General features: G+C 47.4%; 1 protein-coding gene across 3 annotated transcripts in view; it reads right to left on the bottom strand.

The window, feature by feature from the left end:
* Positions 1-13,888: 13,888 nt before the first annotated feature.
* ulk1b (unc-51 like autophagy activating kinase 1) overlaps positions 13,889-19,192 on the bottom strand; it is a 104,021-nt gene continuing 98,717 nt past the window's right edge. For all 3 annotated transcript variants that reach the window (XM_059654889.1, XM_059654890.1, XM_059654891.1), the window contains exons 27-28: positions 18,445-18,580; positions 13,889-16,243 (exon numbers count right to left, since the gene is read on the bottom strand). In XM_059654889.1, coding sequence (XP_059510872.1) covers positions 16,188-16,243; positions 18,445-18,580 — 192 coding nt within the window. In that variant the 3' untranslated portion in view covers positions 13,889-16,187. The remainder of the gene's footprint in view (positions 16,244-18,444; positions 18,581-19,192) is intronic.

The following is a 19,192-nucleotide window of genomic DNA, read 5'->3' as shown; positions in this document are numbered from 1 at the left end:
CAATAAATGCTGACCCAGCCAATGATACCTATATCCTGGCAATGGATGAAGGAATAGGAAGATGTCATAGAGTCACGCAGCATGGTAACAGACCCTTCGGCCCAGCCAGTCCATGCCCACCATAATGCCAAACTAAATGACCGCTTTGCGGAACACCTCTGCTCAGTTCGCAACAAACTACTGCACCTCCCAGTCGCAAACCATTTCCACTCCCCCCTCCCATTCTCTAGATGACATGTCCATCATGGGCCTCCTGCAGTGCCACAATGATGCCACCCGAAGGTTGCAGGAACAGCAACTCATATTCCGCCTGGGAACCCTGCAGCCTAATGGTATCAATGTGGACTTCACCAGTTTCAAAATCTCCCCTTCCCCAACTGCATCCCTAAACCAGCCCAGTTCGTCCCCTTCCCCCACTGTACCACACAACCAGCCCAGCTCTTCCCCTCCACCCACTGCATCCCAAAACCAGTCCAACCTGTCTCCACCTCCCTAACCTGTTCTTCCTCTCACCCATCCCTTCCTCCCACCCCAAGCCGCACCCCCATCTCCTACCTACTAACCTCATCCCACCTCCTTGACCTGTCCGTCTTCCCTGGACTGACCAATCCCCTCCCTACCTCCCCACCTATACTCTCCTTTCCACCTATCTTCTTTTCTCTCCATCTTCGGTCCGCCTCCCCCTCTCTCCCTATTTATTCCAGAACCCTCCCCCCATCCCCCTCTCTGATGAAGGGTCTAGGCCCAAAACATCAGCTTTTGTGCTCCTGAGATGCTGCTTGGCCTGCTGTGTTCATCCAGCTCCACACTTTGTTATCTTGGATTCTCCAGCATCTGCAGTTCCCATTATCACTGATACTATTTACTCCCACCTGCCTGCTCCTGGCCCATATCCCTCCAAACCTTTCCTATTCAGTTACCTGTCCAAATGCCTTTTTACTGTTGTAATTCTACCCACAACCACCACTTCCGCAGGAAGTTCATTCCACAAGCGAACCATCCACTGTGCAAAAAATTTGCCCCTCATATCTTTGCTAAATCTCTCCCCTCTCACCTTAAAAATGTGCCCCCTAGTTTTGAAATCCCCCATCCTAAGGAAAAGACATCGATCATCAACTCTATCTATATCCCTCATTATTTTATCTCCCTCTATAAGATCGCCTCTCGACCTCCTATGCTCCAATGGCAAAAAGTCCCAGCCTACCCAGCCTGGTTTTTTTTTAACTCAAACCTTCCATACTCAGCAACATCCTGATCAATCACTTCTGAACCCTCTCCAGCTTAATAATCGGTCAACCCATTGAGCTCATTTTATCATTGTGTTAGATCACAGCTAATCTATATCCTAGATTATTTATCCACCTCAGATAGATAATCCCTGGTATTTTTAACACTCCAGTTCTCTCTCTAATTAGTCCCACACCCCTGTTTTTCTTTCAGAGCTCTGTAACTCTTTCCCATGAACTTTTGTCTTCCATCTGTTTCCACTGCACTTTCAGAGAAAGCACATTCCAGATGACAGTGACTCACCGTGCTAAAACAATTCCTCTCAATGCCTTTCCTGTGTTAATTATTTTCAAATTGCATTTCTCTGGCCTCTCCTGTCATTGGAGATAGTTCCTCTGTATTTAGAAAAGACCATCAGACACGGCAGCAAAAGTAGGCCATTCGGCCCATTGAACCCAGTGATATCTTGGCTGATCTGATAACTCCTGCCTTTTCCCCATAACCCTTTGATTCCGTTCCTGATTAAAAAGCTATCTCAGCCTTCCATGCATTTAATGACACAACCTCAAGAGCTGAATTCCATGGATTCACTACCCTCTGAGAGAAAAGAAACATCAAGCTCAGCTCTGTTCTAAAAGGGCAACCCCCTTATCCTCTGGTCCTAGACCCTCCCATAAGGAGAAACAATCTCTCAGCATCTAACCTGTACCCTCATACAGGAACGCTTCATAATTTTGAACTCTGTGTTACACTCCGTATCAGCCTCACTGCTCTCAGGAGAATGATTGCAATCTCTCTATTCCCTCCGCGGGAACTGAAGTCCCTCTTCCTTGGGAAATCTTCTTTGCAGTTTCTATCCTTCTAAAATAGGGTGCTCAAAATTTTCATTGTGAATTCCTTCTTACAGTGAATTCTCAACATGTTCACTCAAATCACTGTGTATCATGCCAGACTCGGGTAAGTTCCGAAGTTTGGAGAGTGTACATTATTAATCTGTGAGAATCACTGATGAAGTGATTGCTCGCGATTTGGAGATTTCCTCTTCAGCTCAGACTTGGTGTAAGCAAATCTTGCATTCTTACCATCACGTGGAAAAAATCACACTTTGACTATCGGCCTTTTGAAAATGCCTAATTTGAGAGCTATTGAACTGACAGCAAAAGGGGAAGAGAGGGGGAGTTGTTGTATTCCAATCCTCCTTTTCAATATTTATCCAACTCATTTCACAATAACATCACTGCTTCAGCATTAATAGCCATTTCTGGCAAAGTGCCCTTGCTCCAATAAACTTCTGCATGAAAAACAATCATCTCATCTCCATTTATTTATCCAGTCAGATACAATCACTCCCATCTCGTTGGAGCCACACTAACTCCCTTTGTCCCAGTGATCAACTTAAAACCCAGTGACCAATTACTCTCTCTGCTGAGTCAGATTCTCTTCATGCCTACCTCTGGTACCACTGTCCCTGCTGTGACAACAGGGAGTTTTAATATAGGCCTAGTGATCTGGAGGCCCAGGCTAAAACCCTGGGTTCAAATCCCACTCCAGCAATTGGTAGAACTGGAATGAGATTAATAAAATTTATAATTGCAAAGCAGTTTCACAAAACTATCATCAACTTATAAAAACCCATCTGGTTCACTAATGTCCCTTAAGGAAGGAAACTGCCATCCTTACCTGGTCTGGCCTACATGTGACTCCAGACCCACAGCAATGTGGTTGGGTCATACGGATCTATTGTACAGATAAAGGCTGTTCGGCCCATCAAGTCAGCACCAGCCACATAACTATTTGAATCCCATTTCCCAGCGCTTGGCACGTTGCCTTCAATGCTTTGGCATTACAAATGCACATCAAGATACAACTTAAAGGCTATGAGAATTTCTGCTCCTCCCTCCCCTACACACAGTGAGTTCCAGGTTCCTACCATCCTCTGTGTGGAAGAAAATTTCCTCACAACTCAACTAAACTTTCTTTCCCTTCCTTTAAATCTCTACCCACTGCCCACTGATCCATCCATCATGGGGATAAGCTTCTTCCTGTCTGCCTTGTCTATGCCCCTCATCATTTTATGCATAGAACATAGAACATTACAGCACAGTACAGGCCCTTCGGCCCTCAATGTTGTGCCGACCTGTCGTACCGATCTCAAGCCCATCTAACCTACACTATTCCATGTACGTCCATATGCTTGTCCAATGACGACTTAAATGTACCTAAAGTTGGCGAATCTACTACCATTGCAAGCAAAGCGTTCCATTCCCTTACTACTCTCTGAGTAAAGAAACTACCTCTGACATCTGTCCTATATCTTTCACCCCTCAATTTAAAGCTATGCCCCCTCGTGCTCGCCGTCACCATCCGAGGAAAAAGGCTTTCCCTATCCACCCTATCTAATCCTCTGATTACTTTATATGTTTCAATTAAGTCACCTCTCAACCTTCTTCTCTCGAATGAAAACAGCCTCAAGTCCCTCAGCCTTTCCTCGTAAGACCTTCCCTCCATACCAGGCAACATCCTAGTAAATCTCCTCTGCCCCCTTTCCAAAGCTTCCACATCCTTCTTATAATGCGGTGACCAGAATTGTACACAATACTCCAAGTGCTGCCGCACCAGAGTTTTGTACAGCTCCAGCATAACTTCTTGGTTCTGGAACTCGATCCCTCTATTAATAAAAGCTAAAACACTGTATGCCTTCTTAACAGCCCTGTCAACCTGGGTGGCAACTTTCAAGGATCTGTGTACATGGACACTGAGATCTCTCTGCTCATCTATACTGCTAAGAATCTTACCATTAGCCCAGTACTTTGCATTCCGGTTGCTCCTACCAAAGTGCATCACCTCACACTTGTCTGCATTAAACTCCATTTGCCACCTCTCAGCCCAGCTCTGCAGCTTATCTATGTCTCTCTGCAACCTACAGCATCCTTTGTCACTATCCACAACTCCACCGACCTTAGTGTCGTCTGCAAATTTACTAACCCATCCTTCTACGCCCTCATCCAGGTCATTTACAAAAATGACAAACATCTCAGTCATGTCCCCCCTCAGGCCCCTCTGCCCCAAGGAAAACAATCCCAGTCTGTCCAATCTCTCTTCATAACTAAAACTCTCCAACACAGGTAACATCCCAGTAAATCTCCCTCTGCACCCTCCCCAATGCTATCACATCCCTCCCTTTCACGTGGATTCCAGAACTGCACACGATGCTCCAGATGTGGCCGAACTGATGTTTTATATAGTCCCAGCATCACCTCCCTTAAACTCTCAACCTCAGCCAGAAACAGGAAGCATGTCATATGCCTTCTTAAGGATTTTATGTCCCAACTGCCCGCTGGGAAGGTAATGATGGGCAACGCCAGTGATGCCCAAATCCCACAGAGGAGTAAACTTTAACCTTGACATCTGCTTTTCTCTCACCTCTGTATTGTTGCTGTGCTTCAGTCCAAATACACAGCATGGACAGTACATGGCAGTGCCTCACCCAGAGCAATATCTATGTGATCAGACGGGGTATGTGATGGACTGGTGAAAATAGCAACTACCTGTTTATCCATACCAGAAGCAGACCATTCACCCCATCTGGTCCATAGTGGCCCTCTGAAGGGCAGCCCACCCAGACCCACCCTAGCCCTGTAATCCTGCATTCCCTCATGGCAAATCCAACTAACCCGCGCACTATGGGACAATTTAGCACGGCCAGTCTGCCCTAACCTGCACACCTTTGCATCTGTGAGGGGAAACCGGAGCACCCAGAGGAAACCTGCACAGACACGGGGAGAATGTGCAAACTTCTCACACACTCTGATGCCTGATGCTGGAATCGAACCCAAGTCACTGGTGCTGTGAGGTAGCTGCGCTAGTGAAACGTCTGCAGGGAACATTGAACCAGCTCGGCAAGCCAACCAACCACGACGTCCACGACCTGAGCTACAAATCTACCCTAAGAACTTAGAGCCACTGTGCCACAATTTACTGTGTTCGCTGGCAGCGTGACTGCAGATGGAGCAGACTTTGCACAGAGTTCCAGTGACCCGCCTATCCCAGGCAGCTGTCTGCATGAAAAGATGTCCCGATGGATCAAGCTCAGCTGGATAAGAGTTCCACAGTCATCTGATCCAGGCTCACAATGTACTGTATCAGAAGACAGCAGCCTTTTGGAAGAATAATTGTAATTTGCAAGCTGGCCGTACATCAGTTAATCATTGCTTGAGACTGATGATAGTAACATGGTCAGCATTACTCTAATTCTTTTTAAAATTGCAGATTTTTATTGAATTCACATTTTGCCACCTCCTGATGTTCTGCTCTATTAGCCCAGTGACATTACCTGTGGGATCACAGAATCCCTAGTGTCAAACCAGGCCCATTGGCCCAACAAGCCCACACTGACCCTCAGAGCATCCCACCCAGACCCATCCCCCTACAACCGACCTAATCTACACATCCCTGAACACTACGAGCAATTTCCCATGGTCAATCCACCCTAATCTGCACATCTTTGGACTGTGGGAGGAAACCGGAGCACCCGGAGGAAATCCACGCAGACACGGGGAGAACGTGCAAACTCCACACAGACAGTCACCTGAGGCTGGAATTGAAGCTGGGTCCCAGGATGGAGGTGAGGATGGGTGGAGATAGGCATTGGGAGGGCTGAATGGGGTTGAGGGTTGGAGGAAGGGGTGATCAGAGGGAGCTCCTGGAGTTGTTCCAAAGAGCAGGATCTCTAACTCTGCAAAACCCCACAAATCCCGAGGGAATATTGTGACAGCATTCCTATTTGGCTGCACCAGACCAATTGGAATTGGTGCATGGCAGGGCCTGAAGAAAATAAGACCTGAGTGGACAGCAGGAGCTGTAAGAAGGGGCAGTTGTGAGAGGTGAAGCAGTGGCTTGCATACTGGGTGGACTGGGCACAGGCCTTTGACATGTAGTGTAGGCTACAGCCATTTCCAACCACAGCACAGGCCCAATGGGAAAACCCAAGAGCGAGACCCAGTAGAGTCAGTAAAATGTAAAGGCACTTGCCCCTGCACGACCCTCTGTGATCCTTACACTCCTCCAGTTTTGGTTTTTAGTGTAAACCTACCCCCGTTTATTTTGCTTGACCATTGGTGTCATTCCTTCAACTACACAGGCTACACCTCTGGAATCCTCTGAGTAACCCTCACCTCCCTCAAGCTGCTTAAAGTTAACCTCTCACTTGTCCTAATGTCCTGATGTGGCTCAGCATTACCGTAATGTTTGATACCATAATGTGAAGGAGGTTCTGCCAGGTCAGAGATAATGGGAACTGCCGATGCTGGAGAATCCAAGATAACAAAGTGTGAAGCTGGATGAACACAGCAGGCCAAGCAGCATCTCAGGAGCACAAAAAGTGACATTTCGGGCCGAGACCATTGGGTTTCGGCCCGAAACGTCAGCTTTTGTGCTCCTGAGATGCTGCTTGGCCTGCTGTGTTCATCCAGCCCCACACTTTGTTATCTGAGGTTCTGGTAATGTTGTGGTTGTTTTATAGAAATAGAAGCACAGAGGCTTGTAGACATCTGTTGCTGTGGAATTTACATGCAATTAAATAAATCAATCTGGAAATACAAACCTAGTCTTCATATTGGCGTTATCAAAACTGCTGGATTGTAGTAATCATGTGTGGTTCATAAATGCCTTTTAGAGAAGGAAACTGCCATCTCTACCTGCTCTGGGCCTACATGTGACTCCAGGCCCACAGCAATGTGGTTGACTCTTAACTGCCCTCTGCATTGGCCCAGAGAGCTATTCAATTCAAGGGCAGTCAAGGATGGGCAACAAATGCTGGCCTTGCCTGTGAGCTCCACACCCTGTGAATTGTTTTTCTTTTATATGTCTTCTGTTTTATATTCATGGTGCTGCAGAAATGTAGGTTGTAGTTGTTGTTGTAAACTGAAGGTGAGCGATGTGTTGAGCTATTGTGTACCTGGAGAAGCTGCTTTGCAGAATGAGTTAATGGGCAGAAACAGAAAGCGAAAGAATCGCTGAGCCGGTCTGACAATGGCTGTGGAGAGAGGAACAGGGTGGCTAACTCATTCCAAGAGGACTCCTCATCTGTAATCATCCCTGACTTCCACCCCTCTGCCTGGAGTCGCCAGCAGCAGCTTATACTGGGTACAATACCATCAGCAAAACCTAACCCTGTATTGGTGCCAACACACGAAACCTTTCCTCTGGCAGGCGTTAGAGCCACAGCACAACCTTAGCTACAAATAACGTTGAACATATTTCCCACGGTCATCCAGTCATCGAATTAACCACAATGCCAACACCATCTAACCTGATGGTGAAAGTCTCCGCACTTGGAGAGACAGCAGGGTGAAGTTTGAGGGAACCATTTGCTGGATGCTGCACTGCTGGAGGTGCTGTCTTTCTCATGACAATTTCTACTGCTGTTCTCTTCGCTCGGCCTCATTTCGCATGGCAGTGTCACTGCATCTACTGCTGCCTGGCCTTCTGCTTGGGAACACTTTCAAAAACTCTTGGCTTGTCTCCCCTATGTAAAAACCTCTGTATAAAATTACTCTTTGAGCAAACTTTTAGTCACCTGCCCTAAAATGTGTGGCTAGATGTCAAATTTTGTCGGGTGAGCATCTCTGTGACACACTTTGGGATCTCTTGGCTTCATTAGAATGAGAATGATGTAAACATTCGAGATAATGGGAACTGCAGATGCTGGAGAATTCCAAGATAATAAAATGTGAGGCTGGATGAACACAGCAGGCCAAGCAGCATCTCAGGAGCACAAAAGCTGACGTTTCGGGCCTAGACCCCTCATCAGAGAGGGGGATGGGGAGAGGGAACTGGAATAAATAGGGAGAGAGGGGGAGGCGGACCGAAGATGGAGAGTAAAGAAGATAGGTGGAGAGAGTGTAGGTGGGGAGGTAGGGAGGGGATAGGTCAGTCCAGGGAAGACGGACAGGTCAAGGAGGTGGGATGAGGTTAGTAGGTAGCTGGGGGTGCGGCTTGGGGTGGGAGGAAGGGATGGGTGAGAGGAAGAGCCGGTTAGGGAGGCAGAGACAGGTTGGACTGGTTTTGGGATGCAGTGGGTGGGGGGGAAGAGCTGGGCTGGTTGTGTGGTGCAGTGGGGGGAGGGGACGAACTGGGCTGGTTTAGGGATGCAGTGGGGGAAGGGGAGATTTTGAAACTGGTGAAGTCCACGTTGATACCATATGGCTGCAGGGTTCCCAGGCGGAATATGAGTTGCTGTTCCTGCAACCTTCGGGTGGCATCATTGTGGCAGTGCAGGAGGCCCATGATGGACATGTCATCTAGAGAATGGGAGGGGGAGTGGAAATGGTTTGCAACTGGGAGGTGCAGTTGTTTGTTGCGAACTGAGCGGAGGTGTTCTGCAAAGTGGTCCCCAAGTCTCCGCTTGGTTTCCCCAATGTAGAGGAAGCCGCACCGGGTACAGTGGATGCAGTATACCACATTGGCAGATGTGCAGGTGAACCTCTGCTTAATGTGGAATGTCATCCTGGGGCCTGGGATAGGGGTGAGGGAGGAGGTGTGGGGACAAGTGTAGCATTTCCTGCGGTTGCAGGGGAAGGTGCCGGGTGTGGTGGGGTTGGAGGGCAGTGTGGAGCGAACAAGGGAGTCACGGAGAGAGTGGTCTCTCCGGAAAGCAGACAGGGGAGGGGATGGAAAAATGTCTTGGGTGGTGGGGTCGGATTGTAAATGGCGGAAGTGTCAGAGGATGATGCGTTGTATCCGGAGGTTGGTGGGGTGGTGTGTGAGAACGAGGGGGATCCTCTTTGGGCGGTTGTGGCGGGGGCGGGGTGTGAGGGATGTGTTGCGGGAAATACGGGAGACGCGGTCAAGGGCGTTCTCGATCACTGTGGGGGGAAAGTTGCGGTCCTTAAAGAACTTGGACATCTGGGATGTGCGGGAGTGGAATGTCTGATCGTGGGAGCAGATGCGGCGGAGGCGGAGGAATTGGGAATAGGGGATGGAATTTTTGCAGGAGGGTGGGTGGGAGGAGGTGTATTCTAGGTAGCTGTGGGAGTCGGTGGGCTTGAAATGGACATCAGTTACAAGCTGGTTGCCTGAGATGGAGACTGAGAGGCCCAGGAAGGTGAGGGATGTGCTGGAGATGGCCCAGGTGAACTGAAGGTTGGGGTGGAAGGCGTTGGTGAAGTGGATGAACTGTTCGAGCTCCTCTGGGGAGCAAGAGGCGGCGCCGATACAGTCATCAATGTACCGGAGGAAGAGGTGGGGTTTGGGGCCTGTGTAGGTGCGGAAGAGGGACTGTTCCACGTAACCTACAAAGAGGCAGGCATAGCTGGGGCCCATGCGGGTGCCCATGGCCACCCCCTTAGTCTGTAGGAAGTGGGAGGAGTCAAAAGAGAAGTTGTTGAGTGTGAGGACGAGTTCAGCTAGGCGGATGAGAGTGTCGGTGGAGGGGGACTGGTCGGGCCTGCGGGACAGGAAGAAGCGGAGGGCCTTGAGGCCATCTCCATGCGGAATGCAGGTGTACAGGGACTGGACGTCCATGGTGAATATGAGGTGTTGGGGGCCAGGGAATTGGAAGTCCTGGAGGAGGTGGAGGGCGTGGGTGGTGTCACGGACGTAGGTGGGGAGTTCCTGGACCAAAGGAGAGAAAATGGAGTCCAGATAGGTGGAGATGAGTTCGGCGGGGCAGGAGCAGGCTGAGACGATGGGTCGACCACGGCAGGCAGGTTTGTGGATTTTGGGAAGGAGATAGAAACTGGCCGTGCGGGGTTGGGGAACAATGAGGTTGGAGGCTGTGGGTGGGAGGTCCCCTGAGGTGATGATGTAAACATTTGCTGTTTTGCTGTGACATTAAACTGTGATCCTGTCTGTCTGTCTGTCACATTAAACTGTGATTCTGTCTGTCTGTCACATTAAACTGTGATCCTGTCTGTCTATCTGTGACATTAAACTGTGATCCTATCTGTCTGTCTGTCACATTAAACTGTGATCCTGTCTGTCTGTCAGTGACATTAAACTGTGACCCTGTCTGTCTGTCTGTCACATTAAACTGTGATCCTGTCTGTCAGTGACATTAAACTGTGATCCTGTCTGTCTGTCTGTCACATTAAACTGTGATCCTATCTGTCTGTCTGTCACATTAAACTGTGATCCTGTCTGTCTGTCAGTGACATTAAACTGTGATCCTGTCTGTCTGTGTGACATTTTACTCTGTCTGTGGCATTAAACTGTGATCCTGTCTGTCTGTCTGTCACATTAAACTGTGATTCTGTCTGACTGTCACATTAAACTGTGATCCTGTCTGTCTATCTGTGACATTAAACTGTGATCCTATCTGTCTGTCTGTCACATTAAACTGTGATCCTGTCTGTCTGTCAGTGACATTAAACTGTGATCCTGTCTGTCTGTCTGTCACATTAAACTGTGATCCTGTCTGTCTATCTGTGACATTAAACTGTGATCCTATCTGTCTGTCTGTCACATTAAACTGTGATCCTGTCTGTCTGTCAGTGACATTAAACTGTGATCCTGTCTGTCTGTCTGTCACATTAAACTGTGATCCTATCTGTCTGTCTGTCACATTAAACTGTGATCCTGTCTGTCTGTCAGTGACATTAAACTGTGATCCTGTCTGTCTGTCTGACATTTTACTCTGTCTGTGACATTAAACTGTGATCCTGTCTGTCTGTCAGTGACATTAAACCGTGATCCTGTCTGTCTGTGACATTAAACTGTGATCCTGTCTGTCTGTCAGTGACATTAAACTGTGATCCTGATATTGACGTTAAACCGTGATCCTGTCTGTCCCTCAGACTGGCTTTCACAAGTAGGATAAATATTGACCTGGACACAGTGATACACTCCCTTGGTCTTCACAATGTGCCATGGGGTTCTCCACATCTATCCGAGAGAGAGGATTCAGGGGCCGTGGTTTTAATGCTTCGTCCAAAGGCACACCTTGAACAGAGCAGCCTTACCTCAGGACTGTGCTTGTGAAGTACGATTTTAAGCCCATAGCCCTGAAGTGGAACTGAATCCTGAATCTGTCCTGATTCGGGGCTAGATTGCTACATTGAGTTAACGCTGACACTTTTGTACAAAGTATTGTGTGAAGCTCTTTCAAAGACAGGCATTGTCATAATGGATCAAGCAGCCTCTCCTCTGCTGTCAGGTTCCATGATTTACTTTCCAGTGCTTTCAATCGTGAAGCTACTTATCTCCGCACAGGCAAAGTTATCTAAGGAAGGTGCAGCCTGTGCTCTGACACTACCGAACCGTGTTGTCTGATGCCGGGCTCCTGCCAATGACACCAGCCAAGATTAATGGCAATTAAAAAAAACTGTCTTCTCTTGTGGAAACTTGCAAATCCTTGCAGTGTGATGAGGCGACTGAGCTGAGGTTGACACGGAAACGCAGGGAGAGCTTGCTTCCTTTAAGTAGCGGTATAAATCCCTGTGAAAAGTGTCAGGTTAATTTGTCAGCACAGATGAGCAGGTCTGGTTGCAAATGGACATGGCATATTCCGAACAAAATCCCATCCCTTTTTTCTGAATTCACATACCAGGGGAAATGGTTTCCCATAATGTGGAAGGAGTAACAGGAATACAGAGTACTGGGCTAATGGTAAGATTCTTGGTAGTGTGGATGAGCGGAGAGATCTTGGTGTCCATGAGGCTGTTTTCATTAGAGAGAAGAAGGTTAAGAGGTGACTCAATAGAGACATACAAGATGATCAGAGGATTAGATAGGGTGGATAGGGAGAGCCTTTTTCCTCGGATGGTGATGGCAAGCACGAGGGGGCATAGCTTTAAATGGAGGGGTGATAGATATAGGACAGATGTCAGAGATAGGTTCTTTACTCAGAGAGTAGTAAGGGAATGGAATGCCCTGCCTGCAACAGTAGCAGACTCGCCAAGTTTAAGGGCATTTAAATGGTCACTGGATAAACATATGGATGATAATGGAATAGTGTAGGTTAGATGTGCTTCAGACTGGTTTCACAGATCGGTACAACATTGAGGGCAGAATGGCCTGTACTGCGCTGTAGTTTTCTATGTTCTATGTATCTGACCAACACCTTTTAGCATTTTAAAATACCTCAACTAGCTCATTCTTGAATCTTTATTCATTTCAGAGAATATGGACTGGGTTTAAGCAGACGCCCATTGTACGTTTTGTAGGAACTAACCGGTGGATTCTGCTAAATCCTGTGGCACAGTGGCTCAGTGGTTAGCACCACTGCGTCACAGTACCAGGGACCCCCGGTTCGATTCCAGCCTCGGGTGACAGTCTGTGTAGAGTTTGTACATTCTCTCGTGTCTGCGTGGGTTTCCTCCAGGTGCTCCGGTTTCCTCCCACAGTCCAAAGATGTGCAGGTTAGGGTGGATCGGCCGTGCTAAATTGCCCGTAGTGTTCAGGGATGTGTAGATTAGATGGGTTACAGGGGAATGGGCGTGGGTGGGATGCTCCGAGCTTTGGTGTGGACTTGTTGGGCCAAACGGCTTGTTTCCACGCTGTAGGGATTCTATTCTATCCCCAGTGCATTTACAGTTAAAGGAAGGAACGATGACAAAAACGTACACACAAAAATGCGGTCTTACCAGTTACTGCACTGATAAATGTGCTCAGAACACTGATCAGTTCAATGGGATAAACATGGCCTTGCCACACAGTCAGGGTCAAATGACCCCACACCGAAAATACTCCAGCCTATTGAAGATTAACTAGCTTCAGATCAGCAAACTCATTAAAGATGAAGTAATCAATGAGCTGAAGGGCAACTAACATTTCTATTAAAATAAGTTTTTCAAAACACCTCACTGCCTGGAGCGGACAGGAAGTTCACAACTTTATCAATAATTAAAAGCTGACTGTTGTTTAAATCCTGTAACATCCCTGTAAAAGCTCAGACTCTGTGAAAATACCGAGATTTCTGGATGCATTTTGCTGTCTTGAGTTGTAAAATGATGCCGAGGCTTACTATCCAGAAACACTGCAGATGCCGGATTTTTGTTTTCATTTATTCATTCACAGGATGAGGGCCTCACTGGCCAGGCAGCATTTATTGCCCATCCCTAATTGTCCAGGGTCAACCACATTGCTGTGGGTCTGGAGTTACTTGTGGGCCAGACCAGGTAAGGATGGTAGTTTCCTTCCCTAAAGGACTTTAGGTGAACCAGATGGGTTTTCCCCGACAATTGACAAAGGATTCATGGTCATCATTGGACTCTTTAATTCCAGATCTTTATTCAATTCAAATGCCACCATCTGCCTCGGGGGATCCAAACCCAGGTCCCCAGAACATTATCCAAGTCTCTGTGTTAACAGTCCAGGGAAAATACCACTGGGTCATCACCTCCCCAGTTAAGTGCTGGAAATACTCAGCAGGTCAGGCAGTACCTGCGGAGAGAGGAACGGAATTAGCATTTTGGGTCAATCACCTTTCATCGAAATTAAAGAACATTTATATAACAACGTAAAACAGTAAAATGCCCCCAAGGCACAGCGCAGGAGCAAAAACCGCACTAAGGGAATTAGTTCATCTGACAGATCTGGACCCAGGGCAGACAGACACTGGAGCACAGAAAGTGCTGATAACAACTCAGTCCATTCCACTCACAAGTAGCTAATTGAGTAATCTCAGAACTCTCTTCAAAATCCACAGGGAGGAGAACTGTCAAATGTTTCCAACTGTTTCATTTAATTCTGTTCTGTTTTTGTACAAGTCCAAGACAAAAAAAAGGTTACGGCACACACAGAAATAGAGACATAAAAGAAAATGTTTCCAGCATTTTTAACATTACAGAATAACAAAACGCACTTCTGAACAGTTCCAACCTGAATAAAGCAAGTCGAGAGCTGAGGATCAAGCTCTTGGGGAATTTGTCAAACAAAAACTACACATCAACAGCGAAGAAATAACCAAAGAACAATTGTCTTGGAAATAGTTGATGTTTCGAGTACAGTAAATCACTCAAGGTTGCTTGCAATCCTCACTGGCTTGAAGCAATAAATAGTAACTGCGAACATTTATCTGACACAATTCAGGGTTAAGTCAAAAGTTTGGTGGCATTGATATCTTTGCTATATATATATATTTTTGTGTACACACAGTGGCTAATTTTCAAGTATTTATGCAAGATAGAAGGAAGAAAAGAAAATCATTGGTTGACAATCTGTCAATCAGAAGTAGCCTTGAATTCATTTTCCATTCAAGTGACAATTTGCTACAGTGTGGAACAGCACACACTCGATTATTTACACACACTTTCCCAGTCAAACTCTTCACCATTCTCATCCTCATGAACTTCATTTACTTATGGAAACAAAGCGAAGTATTCACACACACCATCTTGCACTCGGGTGCACACTCAATCACCTCACAAAAAACCCACCAGGAACAATCTACAGGTGCAATTGTTTGTTGTCGTTGCTTGTATGTGAAAGTCTCTGTGGAAATGTCTCCCAGGCAGAGTTCAACTGAAAAATGATATGGGCACGTACACACACACACACACACACACACACACTCTCTCTCTCAGCTCATACTGTGCGGTACCTACGATGTGCTGAGATTCTCAGATAGTGCAACACATGAACAGACAGGGTCCATGGAAGGCCAAAGGGCTGGGAGAAAGGAGACAGGGCTACTGGATCTTCACTTTGCATTCCATCCTTCTGTGCTAACATTACCTGGGCCACTGCGTGGTTCAAGTTCGTAACCATGTACAGGTAACGCTAATATAAAGTGCACCTCTACCTTACAGGCTAGTGTGGGGGGGGGGGGGGGGCAGGTGGGGAGGTGGTATTATTCATGTGAGACTGTGTGTGTGTGAGACTGTATGTCTGCATGTGAGACTGTGTGTGTGAGAGTGACTGTGTGTCTGTTTCACTGTGTGTGAGTGAGACTGTGTCTGTGTGTTTGACTGTGTGTTGGAGACTGTGTGTGAGAGACTGTGCCTCTGTGTGAGACTGTGTGTCTGTGTGAGACTGTGTGTGTCTGTGAGAGACTGTGTGAGAGACTGCGTGTATCTGTGTGAGACTGTGTCTGTGAGAGACTGTGTGTGTGAGAGACTGTGTGTCTGTGTGAGACTGTGTGGGAGAGACTGTGTCTGTGAGAGACTGTGTGTGTCTGTGTGAGATTGTGTCTGTGAGAGACTGTGTGTATGTATGAGACTGTCTGTGTGTGAGAGACTGTGTGTTTCACTGTGTGAGTGACACTGTGTGTGTGTGTGACTGTGTTTGTGTGTGTGTGAGAGACTGTGTGTGTGACTGTGTTTGTGTGTGTGAGACTGTGTTTGTGTATGTGTGTGACTGTGTGTGAGAGACTGTGTTTGTATGTGTGTGTGACTGTATGTGTGAGACTGTGTTTGTGTGTGTGTATGACTGTATGTGTGAGACTGTGTTTGTGTGTGTGACTGTGTGTGCGCACGCAATTAACACTTCAGACAAAAAAGTGAGGAAAGTGCTTCAAGGCAGCATTCAATGTAAAACAAATAAGTTCAAACAGCTTAGTCAGCCTGCAAATTTCTCACTGATGTTTTGCAGGGCAAGTGTTTAATCTTCTTCTTTAGCAATCAACTACTGCTTTCTGTTTACTTTTTAACAACCAGGCAACAGGGTTCAGTCTGAAGAGTCTTCATTTAAGCCCAAATGCAATGTCAGAGAGGATTCCCATGGCATGCATTCCTCCTCAGTCGTGTGCCTTATGAAGAGCTTTTCAGGATCCTCTTCGAAAATCCCACGGAACAGAGCAGGAGATCCTGTGATACGGCACTGTTCAAAAAAGAGGAGGGAGATGAGGGGGTGGGAGCAGGAGGTATTCACCTCATGTCCCCAGTAAATCACTCGGTTCGCAGGGTTCCACAATGAAACTCCAGGCTGCTTCCAGCGATGCCTGGGATTCTCCCGATCCGGTATCTGGGATAGCCTAGACACTACAAGACCCAAGGCAAGGGAAAGTGCTAAAGCTTGTAGCATCATGCGCACAGTCCTGGTTGCAATGCAGACAGTCTGCGTTCGATGCTCTGTTTACCTAGAAACAAGGCAGACAAAGACAAACTTCCATTACTTGCAGGAGGATTAAAGGACTGAACCATCAGTTAATATGTTCATATCTGATGTACGTTACTCAGTGATTGGGACTCCTTAGGATACGGTCCTGATAGTCCGCACCATTTCATTCATGACTGTGACTGACCTGGTAAATTCGGAAGTGTTTTCTCCCTGAAAATCCTATTGACAAGTCAGTGGGATTAGCAGGCAGGGAGCAGAGCGCATTCAATGCAGAGAAGAATGATTACTTTTCACCAAAGGAAACAGCGTAACTGAGAAGGTGTAATTTCAAAGTGGGGGGTGGGAGGTGGTTAAGGGAGGAGAGGACTCTTGGTGTATATGTGTGTCAATCGTTTAAGGTGAAAGCGTGGTGAGAAAAGCATACAGTTTTTTAAATATGTCCCCTGGTCTCTATAAACAGGGGCAGAGAGTACTGACCCTCCGACAGTGTGGCGCTCCCTCGGCACTGACCCTTTGACAGTGCGGCGCTCCCTCGGCACTGACCCTCCGACAGTGCGGCACTCCCTCAGCACTGACCCTCCGACAGTGCCCACTCCCTCAGCACTGACCCTCCGACAGTGCGGCGCTCCCTCGGCACTGACCCTCCGACAGTGCAGCGCTCCCTCGGCACTGACCCACCGACAGTGCAGCGCTCCCTCAGCACTGACCCACCGACAGTGCGGCACTCCCTCGGCACTGACCCACCGACAGTGCGGCGCTCCCTCGGCACTGACCCACCGACAGTGCGGCGCTCCCTCAGCACTGACCCTCCGACAGTGCGGCGCTCCCTCGGCACTGACCCTCCGACAGTGCCCACTCCCTCGGCACTGATCTTCCGACAGTGCGGCGCTCCCTCAGCACTGACCCTCCGACAGTGCGGCGCTCCCTCAGCACTGACCCTCCGACAGTGCGGCGCTCCCTCGGCACTGACCCTGTGACAGTGCGGTGCTCCCTCAGCACTGACCCTCTGACAGTGTCCACTCCCTCAGCACTGACCCTCCGACAGTGCGGCACTCCCTCAGCACTGACCATGTGAATGTGCAGTGCTAGTTTATATATGTTGTAACAGTACTGACTTAACTCAGAGGTGTTCAGTGATGAGGTAGCTGAATTGTGCATTGGCTGGGAGAGTTTATAACAGATGGTGATGTAACAGACTTCTGTAACTGTGAGCGCTCATCATGCGCCGAGTATGTCCTCACCACAGTACCTTGAAGCAAAGGTTTATGAGCAGGCAGCTGAGTGAAATGTAATTGGAATGTTTGCTTAATTAACCTATTTTTCATTGATTGTGGTTAAAATGTCTCTCATAAGACCTGCTCAAGAATTGTGTGCTAAATTGTTGAAAATAAAATAATCTCACTTGTAAAAGTTATGTCATGCAAAAACTGTGTTCTGTTAGAGCTTTCAGAATTACACTGGGCTTTGATAGGAGCATGAAGAGCATGTCAGAATTAGGCCATTCTATCATGGCTGAGATGTTTTTCAACCCATTCTCCTGCCTTCTTCCTGTAACCCTTGGCCCCTTTACTCATCAAGAACCTATCTATCTCTGTCCTACAAACTCTCAATGACTTGTCCTCCACAGCCCTCTGTAACAATGAGTTCCACAGATTCACCACCCTCTGGCTGAAGAAATTCCTCCTCATCTCAGTTCTAAAGGATCACCCCTTCACTCTGAGGCTGTGCCCTCAGGTCCTAGCCTTTGCTACTGGTGGGAACATCATCTCCACCTCCACTCTATCCAGGTCTCTCAGTCTTCTGTAAGTTTTAATCAGATCCCACCCCACCCGCACCCAACCCATCCGTCTCAACTGATTGAGTACAAACCCAGAGTCCTCAATCGCTTCTCATAGGACACACCCTTCATTCCCAGGATCATTCTTGTTAACGTCCTCTGGATCCCCTCCAACTCCAGCACATCCTTCCTTAGATACAGCGCCCAACAGTGCAAACTGAACCTGCATGTTAACCTTAAGAGAATCCTGAACGAGGATCCTTAAGTCCTTCTTTCTTCAGATTTCCGAAGTCTTCCCCCATTTTGAAAATACTCCAAGCCTCTATTTTTCCTCCCAAAGTGCGTGACCTCACGCTTTCCCACGTTGTATTCCACCTGCTATCTCTTTGCCCGCTCTCTGAGCCTATTCCCTGGAATGTAATGATTTAATTAATGACTCTTACACTTGCTGATGTTGTCCACATCTTCCTGCTCAGTGATTATCTGGGAGAGACCCTCCATTAGCAGCAGTGCCTTGTGGTAGCGCTGGATACAGTCCTCTCCCTGCTGGAACATCTCATCTAATGCTGTGGACTGCACCTAAAATCAGAGAAAAACACCACCATCATCAGTCTGTTGTTTCAGCATCTGGGCTGCAGGTGAGGGCCTCATAACCTATCAACAAATTGCCCTTTAATCTGAAATTGCTATAAAAATTCAGCAAGTCTGGCAGCATCCGTACAGAGAGAAATTGAGTTAACATTTCAAGTCCAGTCACTCTTCTTCAGAACTGAAAGAAGTTGGCAAGTGGTGGGTTTCAAGGTGCTGACAGAGAGAGAGAAGCAGCTAGTGGATGGTGAGGGGCGTCCACAGCAAAAGATGAAGGCAGTGGTAAAGGAGTGAAACAGATGTAAAATAGGTGCAAATGTTAAATTGGGAAGGAATAAATGTGTTCTGTCTGCCAACAGCAAAGCAATTATTACACAAATGAGACACCGCTACAGGAAGGTTGGGTTATGGAAAATACAGGACAGAGGTCCTCTTATGTTACTAAACTCAATATTGAGTCCTAGAGGCTGTGAAGTATTTCACAGCATAAACTCTGTACTTCACTTTATTTACATCCTCCATCTTCCCTGGCTGTGTGTAACTGGCTTAGCTCTCAGCACAGCGAACATGTTTTCTTCTTTCCAATCTAACATTTACACCTAT

This window comes from Stegostoma tigrinum, chromosome 26 (assembly GCF_030684315.1).
Source record: "Stegostoma tigrinum isolate sSteTig4 chromosome 26, sSteTig4.hap1, whole genome shotgun sequence".
Classification (NCBI taxonomy): domain Eukaryota; kingdom Metazoa; phylum Chordata; class Chondrichthyes; order Orectolobiformes; family Stegostomatidae; genus Stegostoma; species Stegostoma tigrinum.
Note: the sequence above shows the minus strand (reverse complement) of the source record. Positions and strands in the feature narration are given on the sequence as shown.